The 23,954-nt window shown below is 43.3% G+C and overlaps 1 protein-coding gene across 1 annotated transcript in view; it reads right to left on the reverse strand.

Annotated features, from left to right (window-relative positions):
• Positions 1-2,104: 2,104 nt before the first annotated feature.
• The window catches only part of LOC309500988 (uncharacterized protein), a 97,977-nt gene continuing 76,127 nt past the window's right edge, over positions 2,105-23,954 (reverse strand). The window contains exons 11-13 of the mRNA XM_082172834.1: positions 3,031-3,099; positions 2,637-2,898; positions 2,105-2,339 (exon numbers count right to left, since the gene is read on the reverse strand). Coding sequence (XP_082028960.1) covers positions 2,788-2,898; positions 3,031-3,099 — 180 coding nt within the window. The 3' untranslated portion in view covers positions 2,105-2,339; positions 2,637-2,787. The remainder of the gene's footprint in view (positions 2,340-2,636; positions 2,899-3,030; positions 3,100-23,954) is intronic.

The raw sequence follows: 23,954 nt of genomic DNA on the forward strand, positions 1-23,954 counted from the left end.
CGCGCGCACACACACACGCAGACGGCCGGCGGAAGCGCTGGGCAGACAGAACAGCTGTATACAGGTTATATTTTATACCCAAATAATACATGATTAGTGATCGAATTGGCTGCTAAATCCATTGTGGATTTTGTCGTTCGCTTTTAGTTGTACGGTGACTCTGAATTGTGAAAAAACCTCTCAAAATACTGGCTGTGGATGCGAAAAGCGCAGAAAATCGAACCCGATCCGAATTTTTTTATTACGGACGAAAGTTTCGTAGACAGTGTGCAAGCGTGATTGACATAATGTGAGGTCGAATTTTTTTTTTTACGTGCGAAAATTTCGGATGCGAATTTCGGACTCAGTGTGCAATGGCCTTTATTTGGGTATAAAATATAACCTGTATACAGCTGTTCTGTCTGCCCAGCGCTTCCGCCGCCCGCTTGCGTGTGTGTGTGTGCCCATACCTTAGACATACTGCCAGTCTCTGTTCAGGATCGATTGGTTCACGGAAATTGGTGGTCTTGTTTTTAATATGTGGCTCCAGTATCGCTAGCAAAGCATCAAACTGTTCCACTGACATTCTGAGGTAAATTTTGAATCGCTCGGGATAATTTCGCAACTCCTTGATAAGGAGTTGAAACTCTCCTTCCTCTCGGCGCAATCTCAGTATTGGGTGGACCCAATATTTCCTCTTTCTTTTTCTCTTTTTAAGAAGAAAGAGGGCAACAAAATCACCCCCACTGCTACCCTTGACGAATACATTTTGTATTTTTTTGCGTTTTTTTCCACAAAGGTTTAATAAATACGCATCGGACTCAGTGTGCAAGGTTTCTGTGCGTGACGAATTTTAAGGCTGACGAACACGAAAAAACGGATACGAAAATTTCGGACTCGGTGTGCAATGGCCTTTAGTTTCATATATATGTTTAAATTAAATTAAATTAAAAAATTGCGCAATATATCGGGAGACAAATGGAGTGTGGAGACATGATTTTGACCACTTTATTAAGTTTGTTTTTGTAGAAAACCTGTATTTAAAGTGAATTTCGTTTTGTATTAATTGTATCTTAATTTTAATCAATGTTTTATCAACCAATTGGCTGAATTTAATAAGAAGTAAATTAAAGAAAACTATTTAGTTTCATATTTATGTTTAAATAAAATAAATAAATAAATAATTTAATCTATGTTGATTATATGAAAAGTGAAAAGCGTGAGTAAGATCATAATTTTGTGCAATATATCGGGAGATAAATGGAGTGGGCAGACATGATTTAGACCACTTTATTAAGTTTGTTTTTGTAGAAAGACTTTCTTTAAAACGAATTTCGTTTTGTATTAATTGTATCTTAATTTTAATCAATGTTTTACCAACCAATTAATTTTCCTGAATTTAATAAATAAGTAAATATGGCATGCAAAATAATCATGACGGCACCAGCGCGTGAACTGGAGCTCCTCTCCATACTGTAAATGAACCGAAACTCATAAGCTACTTGTCTCACAGACCTGAGAAATATATAGAAAGCTTGAATATGTGTACTTTTAAACAAAATATTTTTTTTTCTCTCAAAATCTCATTTTTTTCTCCTACTCCCTTGATAGAGTGAGTCGTATGTCTGAAAACTAAGCTTATGTCTTCTATATCATTTTGTCCTATGTTATCAAGACGCGATTCGCACCGGTGTTAGAGAGCAGGGAAGCTTTATTGGCTGTTGCCGAAATTTAAAGTTCGGTGGATAGGGGAAGCGGAGCGGAGAGAAGTGGCGCGAGCACACGGCTCATCGCGGAGTGTCGCACTCTACCCCATGATGCAGAGCCGGCTGCAATGAGAAGGACTTTTTTTCTTTTGAAATTGATACTATTTTTTATAATAAAGAGCACAAAATAATTACCTGTTATGTCCTCCATTGTATAACTTTGTCTACATATTTAGGAACAGATATTGGGTTCTGCCCAAAGTCAAGCAACATAAAAGTAACGTAAAAGTAACGAGTAACGTAAAAAGTTACTTTCCAAACGGGGTAACTAAGTAAAGTAACGGATTACTTTTTTAAAAAGTAACGAGTAACGAGCAAACACTACTTTTTAAAAGTAACTTCCCCAACACTGTACGTGACACAAGCACATAGCACTTAAACTTTTATGTAGAACAGGCAGCTTTCACAGCCAATCTTAAAGACCTTTTGACACGTCTATTTCTCTGACCACATTTTGAATTTGTAATGTTGTGTTAGAAATTATAATGTTTATGTCTACACAACATCACGTAATATTTGTAATAAAAACTGAAGTGTGCAAATGTAGCCCTCAGTGTTTATCGACAGTATAAAATATACAGATAAAGATTTCCCCTCCTTCTCCTCCTCCTCCTCCTAACCCCCCCCCAGACACTGAAAGCCTCTCACAGGATATTATTTTTATCTCATTACACATTTTATCAACAGCTTATTGATATTGTTCATTTTATATTTTCTGCTGGCTTGGATTGTCTTTAATTGATTAAATATTTCAGTGGATAAACAGACTCCAGTCATGGAAGAGGCTTGTGAGACACTAGATTGAGTCTGGCCTGTATGAAAACACATCAGGGCTTCAATCTTTAACTTTACTGTAGCTGTGATGATATAGATGAGATTCTGTGCTCTAACCAGATGATGATTCACAATAAATCTCATTCATATTCACAGGACATTCAACAAATATCTGCTCGTTCACACACAAATATATAATTCCTCCAAATACCAGAGAGATGAAAACTTACCGTCTGCTCCTGATATGATGAGCTCATGATCTGTATCATTAATGTTTATTTGTGAAGGTCTTGTTCTTGTTCACAGAGGCGTAAAGTTGATCCTGCGGTTGATCTTCTCTTCCTCTGATGGCAGCATAAGTCACTGTATCATCATGATCCTGAAAGAACAGCACAGATTCTGTCCATCAATGTTTGAACCCCAGCGATTATTATTATTATTATTATTATTATTATTAGAGCATGAGCTTCATTTATCTGAGAGTCAAACTCATGTGCTGGTATCTACTCACATTGAGTGATTTTACTGGCTTTGTATTGGAAGAAGTGACCTCAGAATAAGTCACATCATCTGTCTGCTCCTAAACATCAATGCAAACGTGCAGAGAGTCAAGTTTAACACACAGAACAGACATATCTCTCACTATAATATGTAGAAGAACACAAAAGCTTTTAAATCACATTATTGAACAGACAGTGAACGTAATGTTTGATGATTTAGTGGACTCACATTGGCTCTTGCAGCGGGAGGAATGGACATGTTGATCGTCTCATACGTCCCTTTATGATCATTCTCATCTTTGACCTTCAGAACAAACAGTTAAACTGCATGAATGACACTTTATTGAGCTTTAAAGATATTAATCAAATCTAAATCACTGCATTACTGAACTCACCGCAGAGTCGCCAGTCCCTCTTTTATTATCTGAAAACAAGTGCCTCATGAAATATGAGTATGATATAACACACATGTAAAAAACACAGAATGTTAAAGCTGCAGTCGGCAATTCTGGCAGATTGGGTCGATTAGCCAAAATGTTGAATATTTACAACTCTCATGCCCCTCCCCACTACCAGCGAGCACCCTCCCATCGAGGTCGTGCTCGTCAGTGCGTCACTGTGCGTGTGTACCTGATTTTCTGTGAACGCGTCCGTCTCTTCAGCATCTATCAACACCATGGACTCGGAGGTAGGCTGCCCTGCCTAATCTATCCATAGATAGCAATAACCGAGGAATTGGAAGCTTGTTAGTAGATTTTCTCTCCGACATCACGCTTCATGCAATCTCCAGGCGAACTTCAGGCGTGGCGTGTGCATGTGATATTAACGTGCGCGAGTGAGGGGGGATCTGTGGCGTGTGCACGACCTGTGATTGACAGTCAGATCTCACACCCCCCTGCGCTGATTGGACCTGATGATCCGGGAGCGGTGGATTTCTAAAAAACAGCCCTGGACTTTCTCCCAAATAGGCCCATCATCCGGCCATTCGCCCCTAGCCGTGTGCGACAGACACTAGCCAGGATGTCCTGATACTATGCCACAATACTGTAGCCTATCAGACAAGGTATTCACAACAAGTAACATCTCAAAACAATTATGCTAATTAGGGTTGTGTTTATTAATGAAGCCTCAGCCTTCAAACAAAGACAAAAAAATGTACAATGCCATAAAATACAAATAATGAAATGTCACTGCAGGCTACAGAAACCCAAATTACACAAACTTGTAATTATTTAAACATATAGTTACTATACCAGGGGTCTCCAACCTTTTTGTGTGCGAGGGCTACCTCAAGGGATAAAATAATCTAGAAGGGATTTTTATTTGTTATACTCAAATATTTATTATACATATAACATGGTGGTGCTTTTTTACTTTTCACCATCATATGCAAAATAATAAACTATCTTGATATTCTGGTTCAGACTTACAAGCATTTTTATTTTATTTTTTATCATATGAAATATGAAAATACTTATTGATTTTTTTGTTGATTTTCTATAAACCTATTGTATGTGTTATCAAAAACAGTAGCCCAAACATTTAGTATAAATATAAATGCAAAAATGAATAAATAAACTGCCATAACTTCTTAACAAAAACATTACTGCATTACATTTAATATAAATACATGACTATATTACACTGTAAAAAATGTCTAACCCTCCCAAATCAAAAATTTCAAGTGACCGATAACATCTACATTTTTCAATTGGCCCAAGTGAAATTCTTGTTGCAATAGTCTGTTAACATTGGCTCAATGAGAAATAATACGTCAGACTAATTGAAAAATTTAGATGTTATCGGTCACTTGAAACTTTTGACTTGGGGATGTAATTTTTTTTTTTACAGTGTAATATAACAGCATTTTTAATATGAATATATACAGGCACATTTCTGCCAAAAAAAGTTTGTTTTACTACTGTTAATTCATAAGTTGTGGAGTGAAATGTCTTCTAACTGGTTTGTTCTTGGAACAATGTCTCGCCTGTTTTTTGTGTGTTTTTTTTTTTGCGTCAATATGTTGAGAATATTAGCGCTGTTTCAGCTGGCTTTTAACAAGCTTAAATCACAATGTCATCTGTGGGTTTATAATAGAGATAGAGAATTCTTTAGCGTTTGCCATTTGATGTTTCTCATACGCAACGCAAATGACAGCGTATAATCAAAGAGAGTTGGGTAATTTTGTAGAGGCAAAAGTGCAAATTGAAAAGTTTAGTTGAAAAGGTTGCAAAATGATACCATTTAGTTGAAGTCTGGAGCCCCTATTTACAGTGGATCGCTATTGGCAAGTTGGGGCTATTTATAGAATGTGTTTACCGGGCAACTCACAGGCACCACGATGGAGAGACCACTGCTATACTATAACTTAACTATTCAAATATAATAAGCAAATTTAAAAGTGCAGTATAGGTAAGCCTTATAAAACTAACTTTCTATCAGGGGCTAGTAGGCCGACTCTTCTTCCTCAGTTTTTTTTTTAGTTTTTACACGTAGCATATAAGTGATCGTATTAGTGCCCCTGCTGTTGGCTGTTCATATTGCTTTATTAGACTTTTTCTTGTGCCGACGGCCCTCGGTTGGACGGCCGTTCTGGACATTTCCAGAACGCACAGATTGTCAGTCCGTCCCTGGAAACTCCTTTTCTCTGAATTTTGAAGCCTTTAATTCAGAAATGAAGTGCCACTGCACAGCCATAACAGTGCAGCGATCTGAGCATGTCTATTGGCTGGTCAGTGGGAACTGCATTAACCTATGGCAAAGCAGCGTGTCTGTGCGAGCCAATCACAGCACATCCCACAGAGAAAGCACAGAGCCTGTCGAAAGGGGTGGGGCATCTGCCTATAAAAGCAGCTCATATTCACCATAGGAATCAGGTTTAATTCAACTGAAGCGAGGAACGCCAGTTGTGTAGCGACATAGCACGGCTGTCTGCGTAATACTCATTCCCGTTATCTCAGGGAACTGAGGTTACATAAGTAACCAAGACATTCCCTCTCGAAATGTTTAACCGTATTGCATCTTTTATTAGACACTATGGGGATTCAATGGTCCAGTCTACAACTCCCACAGAGCGCAGGTTGCGTTGTGCCCATAATCGAAGGCGTCGGGCTAGTCTGTATAGAGGCCCGTGACCTGAGTCCACCTTGGTGGTTTATGTAGGATATTGCCGTCATGTTGTCTGACGGGACTAAGACGTGGTGTCCTATTAGGTCTGGTTTTGAGGGCCAGAAAAAAATGCATAATTTTCAGGCAGTTGATATTTGTGAGAAATGAATTCTTCCTCCGACTGGGCCGAGATGAGCCAGTCATCGAGGTAATTCAGGATGCTTATCCCCTTTTGTCCCGGGGGGAAAAAGGTCTGTGATGGGGACTATCTGGATATGAAAGTATGCAGAGAAAAACCAATCCCCTGGGAGTACATGGGAGGGGATTTGTTTTAACCCTCTGGGGTCTGAGCTGTTTTCTGGCCCTGGAGGTGTTCTGACATGCTCTGACATTTGTGCTTATTTCTGTTACTTGTGACATTGTCATGGCTAAAGTCTTATTACACTGTATTTAGCACAAACTCTGCTACAATAATATATCAGCAGCATGTATGTAAAAGTTTGTAGTTTTGAGATAATGACATTTATGCGTGGTTTGTGAAAATACAAAAAAAAATTGTCACTGAAATAAGGCCATGAAACCCATACTGATTATTTCTTCACAAGACTTTTGAAAATTGTATCACGTAGCCTAGAATATTTGCTCCAAAACTATGTGAAAATCACCCTGACTGCTCATTCAGATAAGACAATATATTGATTTAAAATTTCTAAGACGTGTTTTGTGTGAGAAAGCCTTATGCGAAGAGGCGTGATCATCTCATTAATATGTAAGCCTTTAACACACACACACACACACACACACACACACACACACACACACACACACACACACACACACACACACACATGTTTCCAACAATATATAATATAATGAACGGCAGGTTTGTTGTGCGCAGTGCAGCTATGCGCAGTGCTGCTGTTTCTTTCTCCGAGTTTCCTAGAAACAGGGTCGGAGCCGCTCTCTGAAAAGAGAGCGGAGAGACACACACTTGCAGTGAGAGCAGCTCGTCTCGGTGAGTGTGGGATTTCCCCAGACTGGCTACACACTCACTGTGCTCATCAGTGGGGTGCAGAAGGGCTCTGCAAGTGCCGCAACCTCCACACGACATTTGCAACAACATCGCAGGAAATTTCTAAATTTGTTCTTTTAATATGCTCGGCGGATAGCCGCATGGGAGACGGTTAAGTCGCTGAAGGAATATAAATCTGATTCCTTATGCGAATATGAGCTGTTTTATAGGCAGATTATGGGCCCCACCCCTTTAGGCAGGCTCTGTGCTCTCGCATTAAAATGACACGCCGACTTCGCCATAGATTCATGATGTTCCCACTGACCAGCCAATATGCACGCTCAGATCGCTTCACTGATATAGCTAATAATCACCTGGCATATGTTGTTACCATGCATACAACAGACATGTGTGCATAGTTTTCACTAAATACATGCTGAAAACAGACAAGTACTGAAGAGAAAACGTGTCAAACCAGAAGTGTCATGTGTCAAAAACAGTAATAAGAATAATTTAACATTTTAAAAGTTACAAGTTAAAGTAAAAGATGCATTTTCAGACTATACCATCTTCCTAAATATTCCTAAAAATATATATTTTGTTATATGTTATGGCTGTGCAGTGGCACTGCGTTTTTGAATTAAAGACTTAAAAATTCAGAGAAAAGGAGTTTCCTCCATAGCGTCTAGCAAAGGTTTCGAAAGGGAACAATTGTTGTTTCACTTGATAACTCTGTGAGATTGACATTACAGGATTTCTCAGCAGGAATAAACTTCTGTTTGAGAATTTCATATAATCCACATGTTTCTATAATACTTACAATCTGAACATGATGTGTTTGTTTGCTCATCTGAACTGTTTTTAATTGTTGTAAAGGAGTAAATCTGAAAACTCACCAGCTCTTTTTCTGCAGATCAGCCAGAGAAGAGCAAGAAGGAGAACAGCGACTGCAGCGACAGAAATCACTATGACTGAAGAAGAGATCGAGCACAGAGTCAGAGACAGACAGGGCAGATTGGGGACAATTATAGACAAAGACAAAAGACATCGGCACAGATGACGACAGGAATGTGATTTCAAACTGACTGTAGATTTGTGCCCTATGATTGATTTGTTTATTGCTCTACATTTACATAAATGCATTTGACAGACGCTTGTATCTAAAGTGATTTAGATTGCATTTCATAGTACACATTTTTACATCCCTATCAGTTCTTGCTTTCCCTGGGCCCGGTTTTTCAAAAGTAATCCACTAGGATTTTGGATAACGGATTGGATCAAATCTTGAAAATGGGTTTTTCAAAAGAAAAAACGGATTACATAATCGGATTAGATCATGTAATCCAATCTTGGTTTTGATCCGGATCAAACCTTTAGTTTGGGTTTTTCAGAACTTTTTTTTAGGATTTGGATCACTTTGATCCAAAAAATCTGGATTAAACTGATCCCATCAGAAGGGTGGATTCAGCGTGGATTTCATGCCCAAAATGTAATGAAAACGTAAAAAATGTATCAAATAATACTATATTTGGATCATGCAGTATCTTACAAGATATCCTATTTATTCATAAGGTTTTAATTTTATTTGTTCATCCGTCAGGCTACAGTGATTAGGTAGGCTTTAACGTATTCAGCCTTTCAGTATAGGCCTACAGCAAAGTAGAAAGAGTTTGGCCTCAAAAAATAATCCCCCAAACAGCTGTCAAAATTGACCAAAAACAATACATTTTATTCTGTCACTAATTGATATATATATTCATCACAATCGAAAATATTTTTGTTTTTAGAATATTTATTAGTGATGCATGCAATGATTACAGAATAACAAAAAAAATGCAAAGAATGGCAATCACTGATTTTTGAAATCCAAAACAAATCCAAATCAGAAATAGTGTCTAACTATTGCGTCCCTTGTTGCACGTCCTGTTTGCTCGTTCTGGCAGAATGCAGGAGGTTGGTTAGGGTCTCCAAGGGGCTCAGGTGCATCATTGTCAGCACAGAAAGGGGGATTTCGCTTAGTAGCGATGTTGTGCAGGACAATACAGGCAAGGGTTATGTTGCATGCTTTCTGTGGTTCCGCTCTCAGGTAAGGCATGCAAAGCGCCTCTTAAGAACTCCATTTAAACGCTCAATTGCACATCTTGCTCTGCAATGAGCAGTGTTGAAGCGTGCCTGCGCCGGTGTATTTGCTGTTAGAAAAGGAGTCATCAGCCATGGTAGGAGTGGGTAGGCACTGTCTCCTAATATAATGCCATCCGGTTGGTTGGTTTGGAGGTCTCTATATAGAGCGCTCTCCCTCAGGATGCGTGCATCATGGACAGACCCAGGCCACTTGACAACGCAGTTGGTGATGATGAGGTCAGCATCACACACAAGTTGGACATTGATGCTGTGCCTCCCCTTTCTGTTTATAAACTCCCATTCATTCAAACTTGTTATAAATATCCTCAATGTAGAGTGTTTGTGTTGTAGGTCTCAGATGAGTGGACTGCTGGAAGAGGATGGGGTGGGGTTTTTCTTGTTTTTAGTTTTTTTTAAATGTGTGTGTTTTCATTTCAAATAAAAATAAACTTATATTGACCCCACACTGGCTATTCTACTTGTTGCTCTTTACATATCTATAGTTCTACATTGTGATTTCCTATTCTGTTTGAGCACTGGTTATCCAGATTTGGTGATCCTGAAAAGTTCCTATCCGGATCAGATTGATCCAATCCGATGTTGCTTTGAAAAACTGGCTCAAAAGTAAGCTGGATTACGTGATCACGGATCGCAAAAAAAAGGATTACTAAATCCGGATCAATTTTATCCGGATTAAACCTTTTGAAAAACCGGGCCCTGGGAATCAAACCCATGACCTTAATAATAATAATAATTCATTACATTTATATAGCGCTTTTTCTCAGCACTCAAAGCGCTTTACATAGAAGGGGGGAATCTCCTCAACCACCACCAATGTGCAGCATCCACTTGGATGATGCGACGGCAGCCATATTGCGCCAGAACGCCCACCACACACCAGCTTACTGGTGGAGAGGAGACAGTGATGAAGCCAATCAGTGTATGGGGATGATTAGGAGGCCATGATGGACAGAGGCCACTGGGCAAATTTGGCCAGGATGCCGGGGTTACACCCCTACTCTTTCGAAAGACATCCTGGGATTTTTAATGACCACAGAGAGTCAGGACCTCGGTTTAACGTCTCATCCGAAGGACGGTGCTCTTTAACAGTATAGTGTCCCCGTCACTATACTGGGGCATTAGGACCCACACAGACCACAGGTTGAGCACCCCCTGCTGGCCTCACTAACACCTCTTCCAGCAGCAACCTGGTTTTCTCAGGAGGTCTCCCATCCAGGTACTAACCAGACTCAGCCCTGCTTAGCTTCAGTGGGCAACCGGTCTTGGGCTACAGGGTGATATGGCTGCTGCAACATCACCTTGGCGTTGCAAGCACCAGCGCTCTACAATTTGAGCTACAAGAAAGCTAGGAGAGCTAGGAGTGCTCTACTTTCAAGAAACAAAAGGAAAAAGACTGACATATTTCATAAATTCTTACATATTTCATTATATATATTGTGGTAGAGTGTCTATATGGTAACATTCAAATTTTCTATAGAATTATGTTAGACAAAACTGCTCTGTGAATAACATCATCAATGGCTTAAAAGCATCAGCATCATCATGTACCTTTTGTAGAAGTTTCTGATGAGTTTATAGTTGAGGGATCCTGAGAGTGTGTGCTGTGAACTGGAATTGTCACAGGTGACAGAATGCTTGGAAAAGCGGAACTCTTTTTCCATGTTCCCCGAGGGGATTATTTTGGTGTAACGCCTTACTCCGGTTCCGGGTGTAGCCGAGGCATTGCCCGACCTAATTACAGCTGATGCACGGCAGGTGTGGGAGAGAGAGGAGCGGCGTTTTGCACAGGCTTTTCGCTTCACAAGAGGAGGATAAAGGAGCCGTTCAGTTGAGTTGAGGGAGGTTGTGTCGGGTTGGACTCCGTCGGTTAAGACGGTTGCTTGTGGTGCAGTTGCTGTTGGTGTTCAGTGGACTAGTTGTTAGGGATGGGGAAATGAAGCCTCATGAATCTCTGAGGCTTTCCCCTGACTGTTCCGGGAAAAGATTCAAAGCTTCGAGAGTGTCGAGAACAGCGTAGAGAGCAGCGCCATCTGGTGCTTATTTAAAATAAAGCAGCCAGAAGCCTGTGTTAAAAGCTCTGGCAGATGAAGCAACCACAACACACTCCATAGTTTCAATGTTATGTGCACAAATAAAAGCCTTACATGTTTGTGTTTGATTTGTTCATTAAAAAAAATCATTTTCCCATTAAAGTGTGACAATAAAATATAATAGCTTATAAGTTTATATGATTCAATAAAATTTAATGTAGGCCTTCTCTCTCTCTCTCTCTCTCTCTCTCTCTCTCTCTCTCTTTACACACACACACACACACACACACACACACACACAAAATGAATAAGGACATTGTCTGATAGGATCATCTGTTATTAAATGTCAATATCAATCATTGAAAATATCAACCAGACTGAGGCAACAATGACTCGTTAAATACGATCTGAAGTTCGAGCCTTCTGACACCCGAAGCGAAACACGCACGTGACTGGACAGAAAGTGAGGCTTCGTTTGTCATCGATCACGTGACTCTAGTAAACCAATACACGCCTCGATACGGGGCTTCACTAGAAATTGTGTCGCTTATGTGATACGCGCATCGAAGCTTCAGTGTCATATGTAACATCACTACTAGTTGTTCGGTTGGGTCTCTGTCGTCGCGTTTGGAGAGCTGCTGGTGGAATACTCCTGGATTGAACTGTGGTTCGGATCTGTGCTGGAAGAGGAAGAGAGAAAGATAAGTGAATTGATTACATCATTGAATCAAATGTAAAGCTTGAAGAAAAGAATGTGAACGTGAAATTTACTATGGAGGAGGACATCTGTTTCAGATACACTGGAGAAGAACTGAGAGTTGAATATTCCCATTGAAATGCATGGATGAAGCGAGGCTTTTGACCAGCCCTATTGTGTGAGTGATTTGCAGTTGTTTGCCTTACCTGATGCACGCCGAATTAATGCTGTGGATTTGTAGTGAACACGAGTGCTGTGTGCTATGCTGAGAAAAGTCTCCCAACGCCTGTTTTCATTCTTGTGAAATGATCTATTTGTCTCCATCCGAATTCCAGAACGAAACAACTGAACTGGTGATGTAATGCTTTGTATTATCTTCTCTTCCACTGAGTATTGTCGTGGAGTAATTCCTCATTGAAGGCTCTTGTTAACTTTCTCTCTTTCTCTCTGAAATTACAAGTCTCGGGAAAAACCGTATGGCTGTGGAAAAGTCCGAACCAATTATACTTACTGTCTGAGTCCTGTAGATGTGCAGCAACGCTGTGAAGTGAGTTTTAAAGTCACAATTTCCCCTTCATGTCATGATAAGAGAATTTGCTGTTGAGAGAAGAAACATTACCTGTTACTCACCGTTTGAGTCCTGCAGATGTGCAGCAATGCTGTGAAGTGAGTTTTAAAGTCACAATTTCCCCTTCATGTCATGATAAGAGAATCTGCTGTTGAGAGAAGAAACATTACCTGTTACTTACCGTTTGAGTCCTGCAGATGTGCAGCAACGCTGTGGAGTGAGTTTTAAAGTCACAATTTCCCCTTCATGTCATGATAAGAGAATCTGCTGTTGAGAGAAGAAACATTACCTGTTACTTACCGTTTGAGTCCTGCAGATGTGCAGCAACGCTGTGAAGTGAGTTTTAAAGTCACAATTTCCCCTTCATGTCATGATAAGAGAATCTGCTGTTGAGAGAAGAAACATTACCTGTTACTTACCGTTTGAGTCCTGCAGATGTGCAGCAACGCTGTGAAGTGAGTTTTAAAGTCACAATTTCCCCTTCATGTCATGATAAGAGAATCTGCTGTTGAGAGAAGAAACATTACCTGTTACTTACCGTTTGAGTCCTGCAGATGTGCAGCAACGCTGTGGAGTGAGTTTTAAAGTCACAATTTCCCCTTCATGTCATGATAAGAGAATCTGCTGTTGAGAGAAGAAACATTACCTGTTATTTACCGGTTGAGTCCTGCAGATGTGCAGCAACGCTGTGAAGTGAGTTTTAAAGTCACAATTTCCCCTTCATGTTATGATAAGAGAATCTGCTGTTGAGAGAAGAATACATTACCTGTGACTTCCCGTTTGAGTCCTGCAGATGTGCAGCAACGCTGTGAAGTAAGCTTTTAGAGTCACTGTCCCACCATTGTGCCCGATGACGTATCTGATACTGAGAAGAATACATTACCTGTTACTTACTGTCTGAGTCCTGTAGATGTGCAGCAACGCTGTGAAGTAAGCTTTTAGAGTCACTGTCCCACCATTGTGCCCGACGACGTATCTGATACTGAGAAGAATATATTACCTGTTACTTACTGTCTGAGTCCTGTAGATGTGCAGCAACGCTGTGAAGTAAGCTTTTAGAGTCACTATCCCACTATTGTGTCCCGAAGGCAGTGAAGAATCGATCCAGCGGCTACTCCGGTCAAATAGCCCTAGAAGAGGAGAGTTGCTTATTCTTTTCTCAAGTTGATTGCTATTCAATAAAGATTGTTACTTTTGAACTCAATTACTTGCCTCCTCTTTTGTCCATCTGTTGCGTGCCTGTGGTGTTGGCTCCTCACGGTGGTGTCTGGAGTGAGGGGCGGCTGGTCATCCGAGTCCGCCCCGGCCTGCACCGGTGACACAATTTGGCGTAAGTCGGCAGGGTTGCCACCGTGAGTTGTAGCGGCCACAGGTACGCGATGGTGGACGAAGAGGTTCCACCAGTTCGCTCGCAAGTAATGCCCATCATGATGGGAGCCCCATGGGCACAACGCTATGGAGGACCAGGATCGGAGCTGAGTTTTCAGGACTGGAAAGCGCAGACAGAATATCTGGCTGGACTACAAGGACTGAGCGCATCGCAAAAGGTACAGTTTGTGCTAGGATCGTTAGAAGGGGAAGCCAAAAGGGAAGTTCTTGCTGCATCAGAGGCCACGCGGGCCACTGCGAAGAATATCTTTGATTTCTTGTCTGGAGTATATGGAGATTCTACCCCGGTAGCCATTCTTCGTGCCCAGTTCTTTAACTGTCAGCAGGGGCCTCAGCAGACTCTGCGAGCATACTCCTTGAAACTGCGAGAGCAGTTTGGCCGGCTGAAAGGTCGACAAGATCATGGACTGGGAGAAGGAGATGGCTTATTGAGAGATCAGTTTGTTTTGGGGCTGCGTGAAGGACCGGTGCGCCAAGGCATACGGCTCCAGCTTCGACGAGACCCCACTATGTCTTTTGAGGCTCTTCGACAAGAGGCTTTGGCGTTGGAGTCAGATCAGGGAGAGACGACTCGGACACCAGTTCGTGTGGCGGCCAGCAGCGCCAGGGTACCCGCGCCTGTTGAGTCCAATGAGTGGAAGCAGAAATTGAGGACAGAATTACTGGAGGATGTTAAGGGACAGATGGCAGAGTTGTCTCGGAGTCTTTTGGGTGAGCTTGGGTGAGTCGAGGGTGGACCGATGGTGCGAGGAAGATCATATTCAGAGGAGGGGCAAGGACCTGTACGCAGCCCTCCGCGTCCGACGGGCCCCCGGTTTCAGTGGGATCATCAGGGTCGACCCATCTGTATCAATTGTGGAAATCCGGGACACATCAGTCGCCAGTGCGACCGTCGTCGAAGTTCGCAAGGGGGTTTTTAGTCCCACCGGTCACTGTGGGTCAAGTGGCCAGGACCCCTTCAAGAGACCCTTGTTCTGTTCCGGTGATGAGAGATGACTGGGTTGGGCGTTGTCCCACCGTGGAAGTTCAAGTTAATGGAATGAAGATTAATTGTCTGGTCGATACAGGTTCTCAGGTTACATTGTTTTCAGAGAGTCTGGCTCTGGAGTTATTCGCGGATCATCGGCTTCACAGGACGGAAACATCAAGACTCACATTACGTGGAGCGAATGGATTGGATATTCCTTATACTGGGTACATCGTGGTAGACTTTCTGGTTCGAGGGGTTCCTGTCCATCAGAAGGGTGTTGTTATTGTTCGAGACCACTGCTTGGGTCTCCATCGAGCACTGCTAGGGATGAATGTCATTCTGGATTGCTGGGAAGAGCTGTTTAAAGGCCGACCGGCCCGAACGTCCCCGTTAGCAGCAAGGCAAGACTGGGACCAGATCCTGGCCGATTGCCGAAGAGTCCATGCAGCAAGTCAGGTGCAAGAGCGGGAAGATATCGGTCGAGTCACCTGCCGGTATGCTTTGTCTGTTCCAGCCCGGAGCGAGGCCGTTCTCTGGGTCCGAGTGCCCGCTGGACCCCGTGAGTCAGGCAACTGTGTCCTGGTAGAGCCCCATGAAGATTGTCAACCCATCGAAGTAGCCCATGGGCTAGCGGTCATACAACGAGGGCGAGTTTCAGTGAAGGTGCGAAACGTCCATCCCTACCCGGTGCTCCTTCGTCGACACCAACGTCTGGTTCGAGTTTCATCTGTCCGCCCTGTCCAAGTCCAAGAGCAACAAGATGTCTGTTTCAGGCAGGTGAGCCCTGCAGTGGTAGAAGTTGCCGTCCGTCCAGTGGAGGCCAGTTCAGGCCCTGTGAGAGGAGGAATGCCGACCCATTTGATGGGGGAGTCTTTGAAGGGTGAGGACCTGGAAGAAGGGCAAGTGTTACAGCTCCAGGAGCTCCTGAAGAAGTGGAAACATGTGTTCTCAACCCATGAGGAAGACTATGGCTGTACAGGAGTGATTAAGCACCAAATACCCACCGGAGAAGCAACACCTAGTCGGGAGCGGTACCGTCCGGTGCCCCCCACTCTCTACACTGAAGTCCGTGCCCTGTTAAAAGGGATGCTAGAGGGAGGGATCGTTCGAGAGAGTAGTAGTCCTTGGGCAGCCCCGATTGTCCTAGTACAGAAGAAAACGGGAGCCTGGAGATTCTGTGTCGACTACCGCAAGCTCAATAGTGTGACCAAGAAAGATGCATTCCCGTGGCCGCGGATTGAAGATTCACTCACGAGTTTGAGTCAAGCAGCATGGTATTCAACTTTGGATCTGGCCAGCGGATACTGGCAAGTACAGATGGATGACCACGACAGAGAGAAAACTGCCTTCACTACACCGTTCGGGCTATTCGAGTGGGACCGGATGCCGTTCGGTTTGTGCAACGCCCCCCGCGACCTTCCAGCGACTTATGCAGCGATGCCTGGGAGGACAACTAGTTGAATCCACGCTGGTCTATTTGGACGATGTAATCGTTTTTTCCCCTGACTTTCAAACTCACCTGCATCACTTGGAGAATGTCTTCCGGGCCATGGAGAGATATGGGCTAAAGTTGAGACCAGATAAATGCCAGTTGTTTCGCAAAGAGGTACAGTTCCTGGGACATCGAGTCAGTGCTGCCGGTATATCCCCTGATCCAGAGAAAGTTGCAGCAGTCCAAGGTTGGGAGCCCCCACGAACAGTGAGACAAGTGCGGTCCTTCCTAGGCTTTGTGGGATATTATCGACGATTTATTAAAGGATTCTCTGGGCTTGCTAAGCCATTGAACCAGCTTCTTGCTGGTACTGGACGTTCCCGTGGCAAAGGCTCATCGACGGTGCAATGGGACTCAGCATGTGAAATAGCCTTTCAAAATCTGAAGCAGGAACTTTTGAGGGCCCCTATCCTGGCCTATGCAGACTTCACTCAGCCGTTTCTCCTGTATACTGATGCCAGCAATGCAGGATTGGGGGCGGTACTAGCCCAAGAGCAACAAGGAGTGGAGAAGGTAATTGCTTATGCCAGTCGAAGCTTACATCCTGCAGAGCGGAACGCAGCAAACTACAGTTCCTTTAAGATAGTTGCTAGCCATGAAATGGGCCATGGCCGAGAAATTCAAAGATTACCTGTGGGGAGCTAAGGTGACTGTGATCACGGACAACAACCCTCTAGTCCATTTGCGGACTGCCAAGTTGGGAGCAGTGGAGCAGCGTTGGGTGGCTCAGCTTGCTAATTATCACTATCGGCTTAAATATCGACCTGGCAGAGAAAACGCGAATGCTGATGCATTGTCCAGGCTCCCAGCCATTCAGAGAAACGGTCAAACGCACCTCGATATCCCTGGTCAAGAGGATGAATTGTTGGTGGCGGTCGTGGAAGCTCCCGGGACCCAGGGGGATGTTCCGTCCAGTTGGGGATGGGACCCCGGACGGTGGAGAAGATTACAGCAGGGAGATGAAGACCTGTGTCGGGTCGCCTCGCATCTCAGGCGAGGATTCAGGCTGCGAGCCGAGGAAAGGCAGGCTCAGACAGTGGGAGTACAACAGCTCCTGAAGCAGTGGAAGAGATTGCGGATCAGAGGAGGGGTAATCTGTCGTTCACTGCGAGATTTAAGAACTCAGGAAACCAGGTATCAAGTGGTAGTCCCAGAGGACCAAGTCCAAGAGCTGTTGACTGCCTATCACACCCATGCTGGCCATCAGGGCCAAGAAAAGACTTTGTCACTGCTGAGGAGGTATTTCTACTGGTCAAAGATGGAGAAGAAAGTTGAAGAGTTTGTTCAGAGTTGTCCACGGTGCACGCTGTTTAAACGCCGGAAGGACCCTCGAGCCCCACTGGTTCCTTTTCGGCCGAAGGCGCCTCTGCACATCATAGGGATTGACTTCCTGACCCTAGGGCGACCCACAGATCGATATCAAAATATCCTGGTAATGACTGATCTGTTTACCAAGTACGCCTGGGCCGTCCCCACTGCAGACCAGACGGCAGCGACTACAGCTAATGCCCTTTGGAGAACAGTAATACAGCCGTTCGGCTGTCCAGAGACCCTCCATTCGGACCAAGGCCCAAATTTTGAGTCCCGAGTCATACAGGAGCTGAGCCAGCTCTATGGTTGTCGAAAAACACACACGACTTCGTATCACCCCCAAGGCAATGGGGGGTGCGAAAGATTCAATCAGACCCTGTTGGGGCTATTGGGAACGTTGGAGAGTGAGCAGCAGTGTCAATGGGCCGAGAGCCTCCCTATGTTACTACAAGCCTATAATAATAGCGTGCACAGCATCACCGGGTATGCCCCTTCTTACCTCATGTTTGGGCGTCATCTACGTCTACCTGTAGATTTGCTCCTGGGTACCGAGGCCACCGAAGGAGAGTACAGCACCACGGACTGGGTAAATCGACACCACCAACAATTACTAAATGCCTACAAGCGAGTTTCAGACCAGTTGAGTGCTGCAGCAGTTAAGAACAAGCGACTGTATGATCGAACTGCCCGAGAAGCCCCTTTACTGCCTGGAGAGCGAGTGCTGGTAAGGGACAACCGACGTCCAGGGAAAGGAAAGCTCTGTGATCGTTGGGAATCGACACCTTATGTGGTGGAACACCGACAGGGGCCTGATGCTCCAGTCTACTCGGTACGGCCTGAGGGAAAACCGGGACCCATACGAGTACTTCATCGAAATTTGCTCCGTCCATGTCCGAACTATCCACAGCCAGCGGCTGAAACACAGAGTGCGCCGCCTGCCTCCAACGTGCCCATGGTAGGGTGGGCAATAGTCCCGGGGAACCCCGAAGCGGAGGCCCGAGCGGCTCCACCCACGCCACCCCGACGGTCCCAGCGGGACAACCAAGGACAGCCACCTGAGAGATATGGCGAATGGCATTAGAGAAGCCCGGTTCTAGGGACTAGAACCGATTGGCAAGGGGGGATGTCACGGGTGACAGAATGCTTGGAAAAGCGGAACTCTTTTTCCATGTTCCCCGAGGGGATTATTTTGGTGTAACGCCTTACTTCGGTTCCGGGTGTAGCCGAGGCATTGCCCGACCTAATTACAGCTGATGCACGGCAGGTGTGGGAGAGAGAGGAGCGGCGTTTTGCACAGGCTTTTCGCTTCACAAGAGGAGGATAAAGGAGCCGTTCAGTTGAGTTGAGGGAGGTTGTGTCGGGTTGGACTCCGTCGGTTAAGACGGTTGCTTGTGGTGCAGTTGCTGTTGGTGTTCAGTGGACTAGTTGTTCGGTTGGGTCTCTGTCGTCGCGTTTGGAGAGCTGCTGGTGGAATACTCCTGGATTGAACTGTGGTTCGGATCTGTGCTGGAAGAGGAAGAGAGAAAGATAAGTGAATTGATTACATCATTGAATCAAATGTAAAGCTTGAAGAAAAGAATGTGAACGTGAAATTTACTATGGAGGAGGACATCTGTTTCAGATACACTGGAGAAGAACTGAGAGTTGAATATTCCCATTGAAATGCATGGATGAAGCGAGGCTTTTGACCAGCCCTATTGTGTGAGTGATTTGCAGTTGTTTGCCTTACCTGATGCACGCCGAATTAATGCTGTGGATTTGTAGTGAACACGAGTGCTGTGTGCTATGCTGAGAAAAGTCTCCCAACGCCTGTTTTCATTCTTGTGAAATGATCTATTTGTCTCCATCCGAATTCCAGAACGAAACAACTGAACTGGTGATGTAATGCTTTGTATTATCTTCTCTTCCACTGAGTATTGTCGTGGAGTAATTCCTCATTGAAGGCTCTTGTTAACTTTCTCTCTTTCTCTCTGAAATTACAAGTCTCGGGAAAAACCGTATGGCTGTGGAAAAGTCCGAACCAATTATACTTACTGTCTGAGTCCTGTAGATGTGCAGCAACGCTGTGAAGTGAGTTTTAAAGTCACAATTTCCCCTTCATGTCATGATAAGAGAATTTGCTGTTGAGAGAAGAAACATTACCTGTTACTCACCGTTTGAGTCCTGCAGATGTGCAGCAATGCTGTGAAGTGAGCTTTAAAGTCACAATTTCCCCTTCATGTCATGATAAGAGAATCTGCTGTTGAGAGAAGAAACATTACCTGTTACTTACCGTTTGAGTCCTGCAGATGTGCAGCAATGCTGTGAAGTGAGCTTTAAAGTCACAATTTCCCCTTCATGTCATGATAAGAGAATCTGCTGTTGAGAGAAGAAACATTACCTGTTACTTACCGTTTGAGTCCTGCAGATGTGCAGCAACGCTGTGGAGTGAGTTTTAAAGTCACAATTTCCCCTTCATGTCATGATAAGAGAATCTGCTGTTGAGAGAAGAAACATTACCTGTTATTTACCGGTTGAGTCCTGCAGATGTGCAGCAACGCTGTGAAGTGAGTTTTAAAGTCACAATTTCCCCTTCATGTTATGATAAGAGAATCTGCTGTTGAGAGAAGAATACATTACCTGTGACTTCCCGTTTGAGTCCTGCAGATGTGCAGCAACGCTGTGAAGGAAGCTTTTAGAGTCACTGTCCCACCATTGTGCCCGATGACGTATCTGATACTGAGAAGAATACATTACCTGTTACTTACTGTCTGAGTCCTGTAGATGTGCAGCAACGCTGTGAAGTAAGCTTTTAGAGTCACTGTCCCACCATTGTGCCCGACGACGTATCTGATACTGAGAAGAATATATTACCTGTTACTTACTGTCTGAGTCCTGTAGATGTGCAGCAACGCTGTGAAGTAAGCTTTTAGAGTCACTATCCCACTATTGTGTCCCGAAGGCAGTGAAGAATCGATCCAGCGGCTACTCCGGTCAAATAGCCCTAGAAGAGGAGAGTTGCTTATTCTTTTCTCAAGTTGATTGCTATTCAATAAAGATTGTTACTTTTGAACTCAATTACTTGCCTCCTCTTTTGTCCATCTGTTGCGTGCCTGTGGTGTTGGCTCCTCACGGTGGTGTCTGGAGTGAGGGGCGGCTGGTCATCCGAGTCCGCCCCGGCCTGCACCGGTGACAGAATCACTGCTGTCGTTGAATCAGCTTGAGCTGTGAACGATTAATGTTTATTCATACTGTACAATATTACCATTATATTTTAACTAGTTAACACACAGGATAACTTCTGACACTGCTTCATGAGACAGTTTTCTCACCTGAATACTTGACAGTGTATCTGACTGAGGTCTTGAGTTGATTTCCGTGAGTAAGCTGACATCTCCACTCTCTGTTGTTATCTTCATTCAGGAGTGTTGTAGTCAGAGTGATGATACAGTGATACTGATCTGATGATAATATCTGATATCTGGAGTCTGTCTTCAGATCAACACCAGCCTGATTCACCCACAACAGCTCAACTCCCTCAGAACGAACCAAATAATCACAGGAGTATAAAGTCTCTGAATACAACTGACAGGAGAGAGTCACAGAGCGGCCTGGACTGATCTCAGTCTGTGAGGATGAAGATGGTGATGATGATGATGATGATGGAGACACTGAAACTGAACAAAAGACACAAATCACAGACTCTTCAATCATCATCTGAGTTTACAGGGAGAATCTGCCCTTTTTAAATTGACCAGATAATCATAAACTTACCATGAAGAACATGCAGATAAACACGTGCATCAGATCCTGGTTGGTGATCTTGTCCATTCACATCATATTGTTGGCAGGTGTAAGATCCATAATCTTCTTCTTCTGTGACGTTCTTGATGTTCAGAGAGCAGTCAGACTCCAGACTCAGTCTCTCATGTCTCTCTGTGTCTTTATTCTTTATCCGTCCAGTGATCAGTTCAACTGCTGCTGAATGTCTGACTCTGTTAGAGTAGGTCCATGTAGTTGATTTGCAGCCAGAAAGAGCATTATTACAGGACAGACGCACATTTCCACCAGAACTGATGAACACATGATCATCCACTCCACTGGTTCCTGAAACACAAGTAAAAAGCATAAGATTCAAATACAGTATTTTTCCTGACTTAAAGCAAACAACACACTCTCCAGAATAAACTATTAGTCTTTATCAGAGAGCTGTTCAAATCACTGACACACTCTTAATATGAAGATAATTCTTCATCATCAGATGTTTGAGTGACACTATGTCCAGTATCAGGAATAATACAGTATGATCTGTGTGTATCAATACACAACTCTGAGATCACAACGTGAATGTGTGCAAGAATAAACTGAGCATGTTCAAATGAACTCTTTCCAGACTAATTCCACTAAATGTCTTTAGAGAAAATACAGATTTCTTTACCTGTGAGAAGTGAAGAGAGAATGATCAGTCCCAGCAGACACAGATCACACTTATCAGCCATTTTGTGTTTCTGTCAGTCTTTCTCTTCATTATATATAGTTACAGCTCTTCCTTTAAACATCATGAGCTCCTCCTCTGGTTGGTAACTTCCTCTCATCTGACAGACTGAGTGATGAAACCCTGAGAAGTGTTGCTTTACTAGAATTGAAGTGGACTTCAGTACAAATGTATTTTTCATTATTGCTTATGTAGCAATGATCATGTAGCAAGTGGCTCTATTCTTAGAGACTACACCAGCTCAAAATAACGAGGAAAAACAATCCAAATAATGACACACAAGTAAGTTCCCGTTCAAAAAAATAATCTTTTATGAAAGCTAAAATAGTTTGCCAACAATCTTTTAAAACTGGAAGTGAACAATCAAATCTGTCAGTGGTTGAATGAAACAGAAAAAAGGAAAATGAACAATCGTTGCGGGGTCTGGCTTCTTATGTGAGAGTGGGCGAGTTCGACAGCACCAGATACACAAAAAGACCCCGACAATCACAATCACACCCACAAAGTTCACTGCAAATAATGACACAGCAATAATGACAACCCTTGGTGAAGTAAAGCCCAATGTGCAGCAAAGAACCAGCTCGCTTCAGGAAGTGCTCAGCGCCTACACACACACACAAAAAAAGAAGAAACAAAGAGAGGTCACATTAGAAAGAGAATAAATAATACAATAATAACAAACTAAATAATCAAAATGTAACAAAACAAAAACCAATAACACAAATTACAATATAGTCAATAAACAAAATAAACATAAACTTTAAAGACAGAAACCAAAAAATTATACTGACACAAAAGTATAAAGATCACACCAAACTCTTTTTAATATTGCACAATGGCCGAAAACACTGCATGGCGGTAATCGATGCAATTGATGGAGACTGTTGCAAAACAGTAAGAATCACTACACAGGGATTGGCGACAGTAGTACAAAACATAAATACACAAACATAAACACACAATGAAATAATATCAACCCGACCAAAGAAAGAAACTTCAAGTCCACGTGGGCATTAGACTGTGGCGGGACACAAAGCATCAGCGTGACTCAAAGAGCGAAGGTTTGGGCGAGAGCTGTGTTAAGGAGACTGCTCTCACTCAGCCTGTCTAAACATATGCAAAGAGGACCATTAAACACAACAGACATCTATTAAAATATATTAAAACACAGAGACCAAACAACGCACCACACACTGCCAGCCTTGGTAGCCCAATGTCACACTAAACACATAAAATCACATAATGTCACTGAATAACACTGAGATCAAACAGCTAAGCTACATGCTAAAAACAAACACCTCCATAGTACGCGAAGAGGTGGGCTTTCCACCATGACACACCCCCCGAAGAGGCAACAGGCTTATACACTGTAGCGGAGCGGTAGCTCATTGGCCACTCATTTACTGACTGTGATGTTTTGCACATGACACAAACCTCACTACACTTATAATTTACAGTACATTTACACTGTAGTAATAGAAACTGTCATCTTATGATGATGTACCATGCCATGCCATGCCCTAACCATAACCATAACCATAACATAACCATAGACCTAACTATAACCATAACATAACCATAGCCACTAACCTAAGAGAGATCAGCTTTTACAGGACAGAGAAACATGTTGTTCAGTGTGAGAAGTGTATATTGTTCTCCACACTGCTCTGAACGCATCAGACTGAACACAATGAACAGGCTCTACTTTTGCACACGAGAGCTTTACTGTTAGTTTCACTTCT

The sequence above is a fragment of the Leuciscus leuciscus genome (genome assembly GCF_965113295.1).
Source record: "Leuciscus leuciscus genome assembly, chromosome: 1".
NCBI lineage: Eukaryota > Metazoa > Chordata > Actinopteri > Cypriniformes > Leuciscidae > Leuciscus > Leuciscus leuciscus.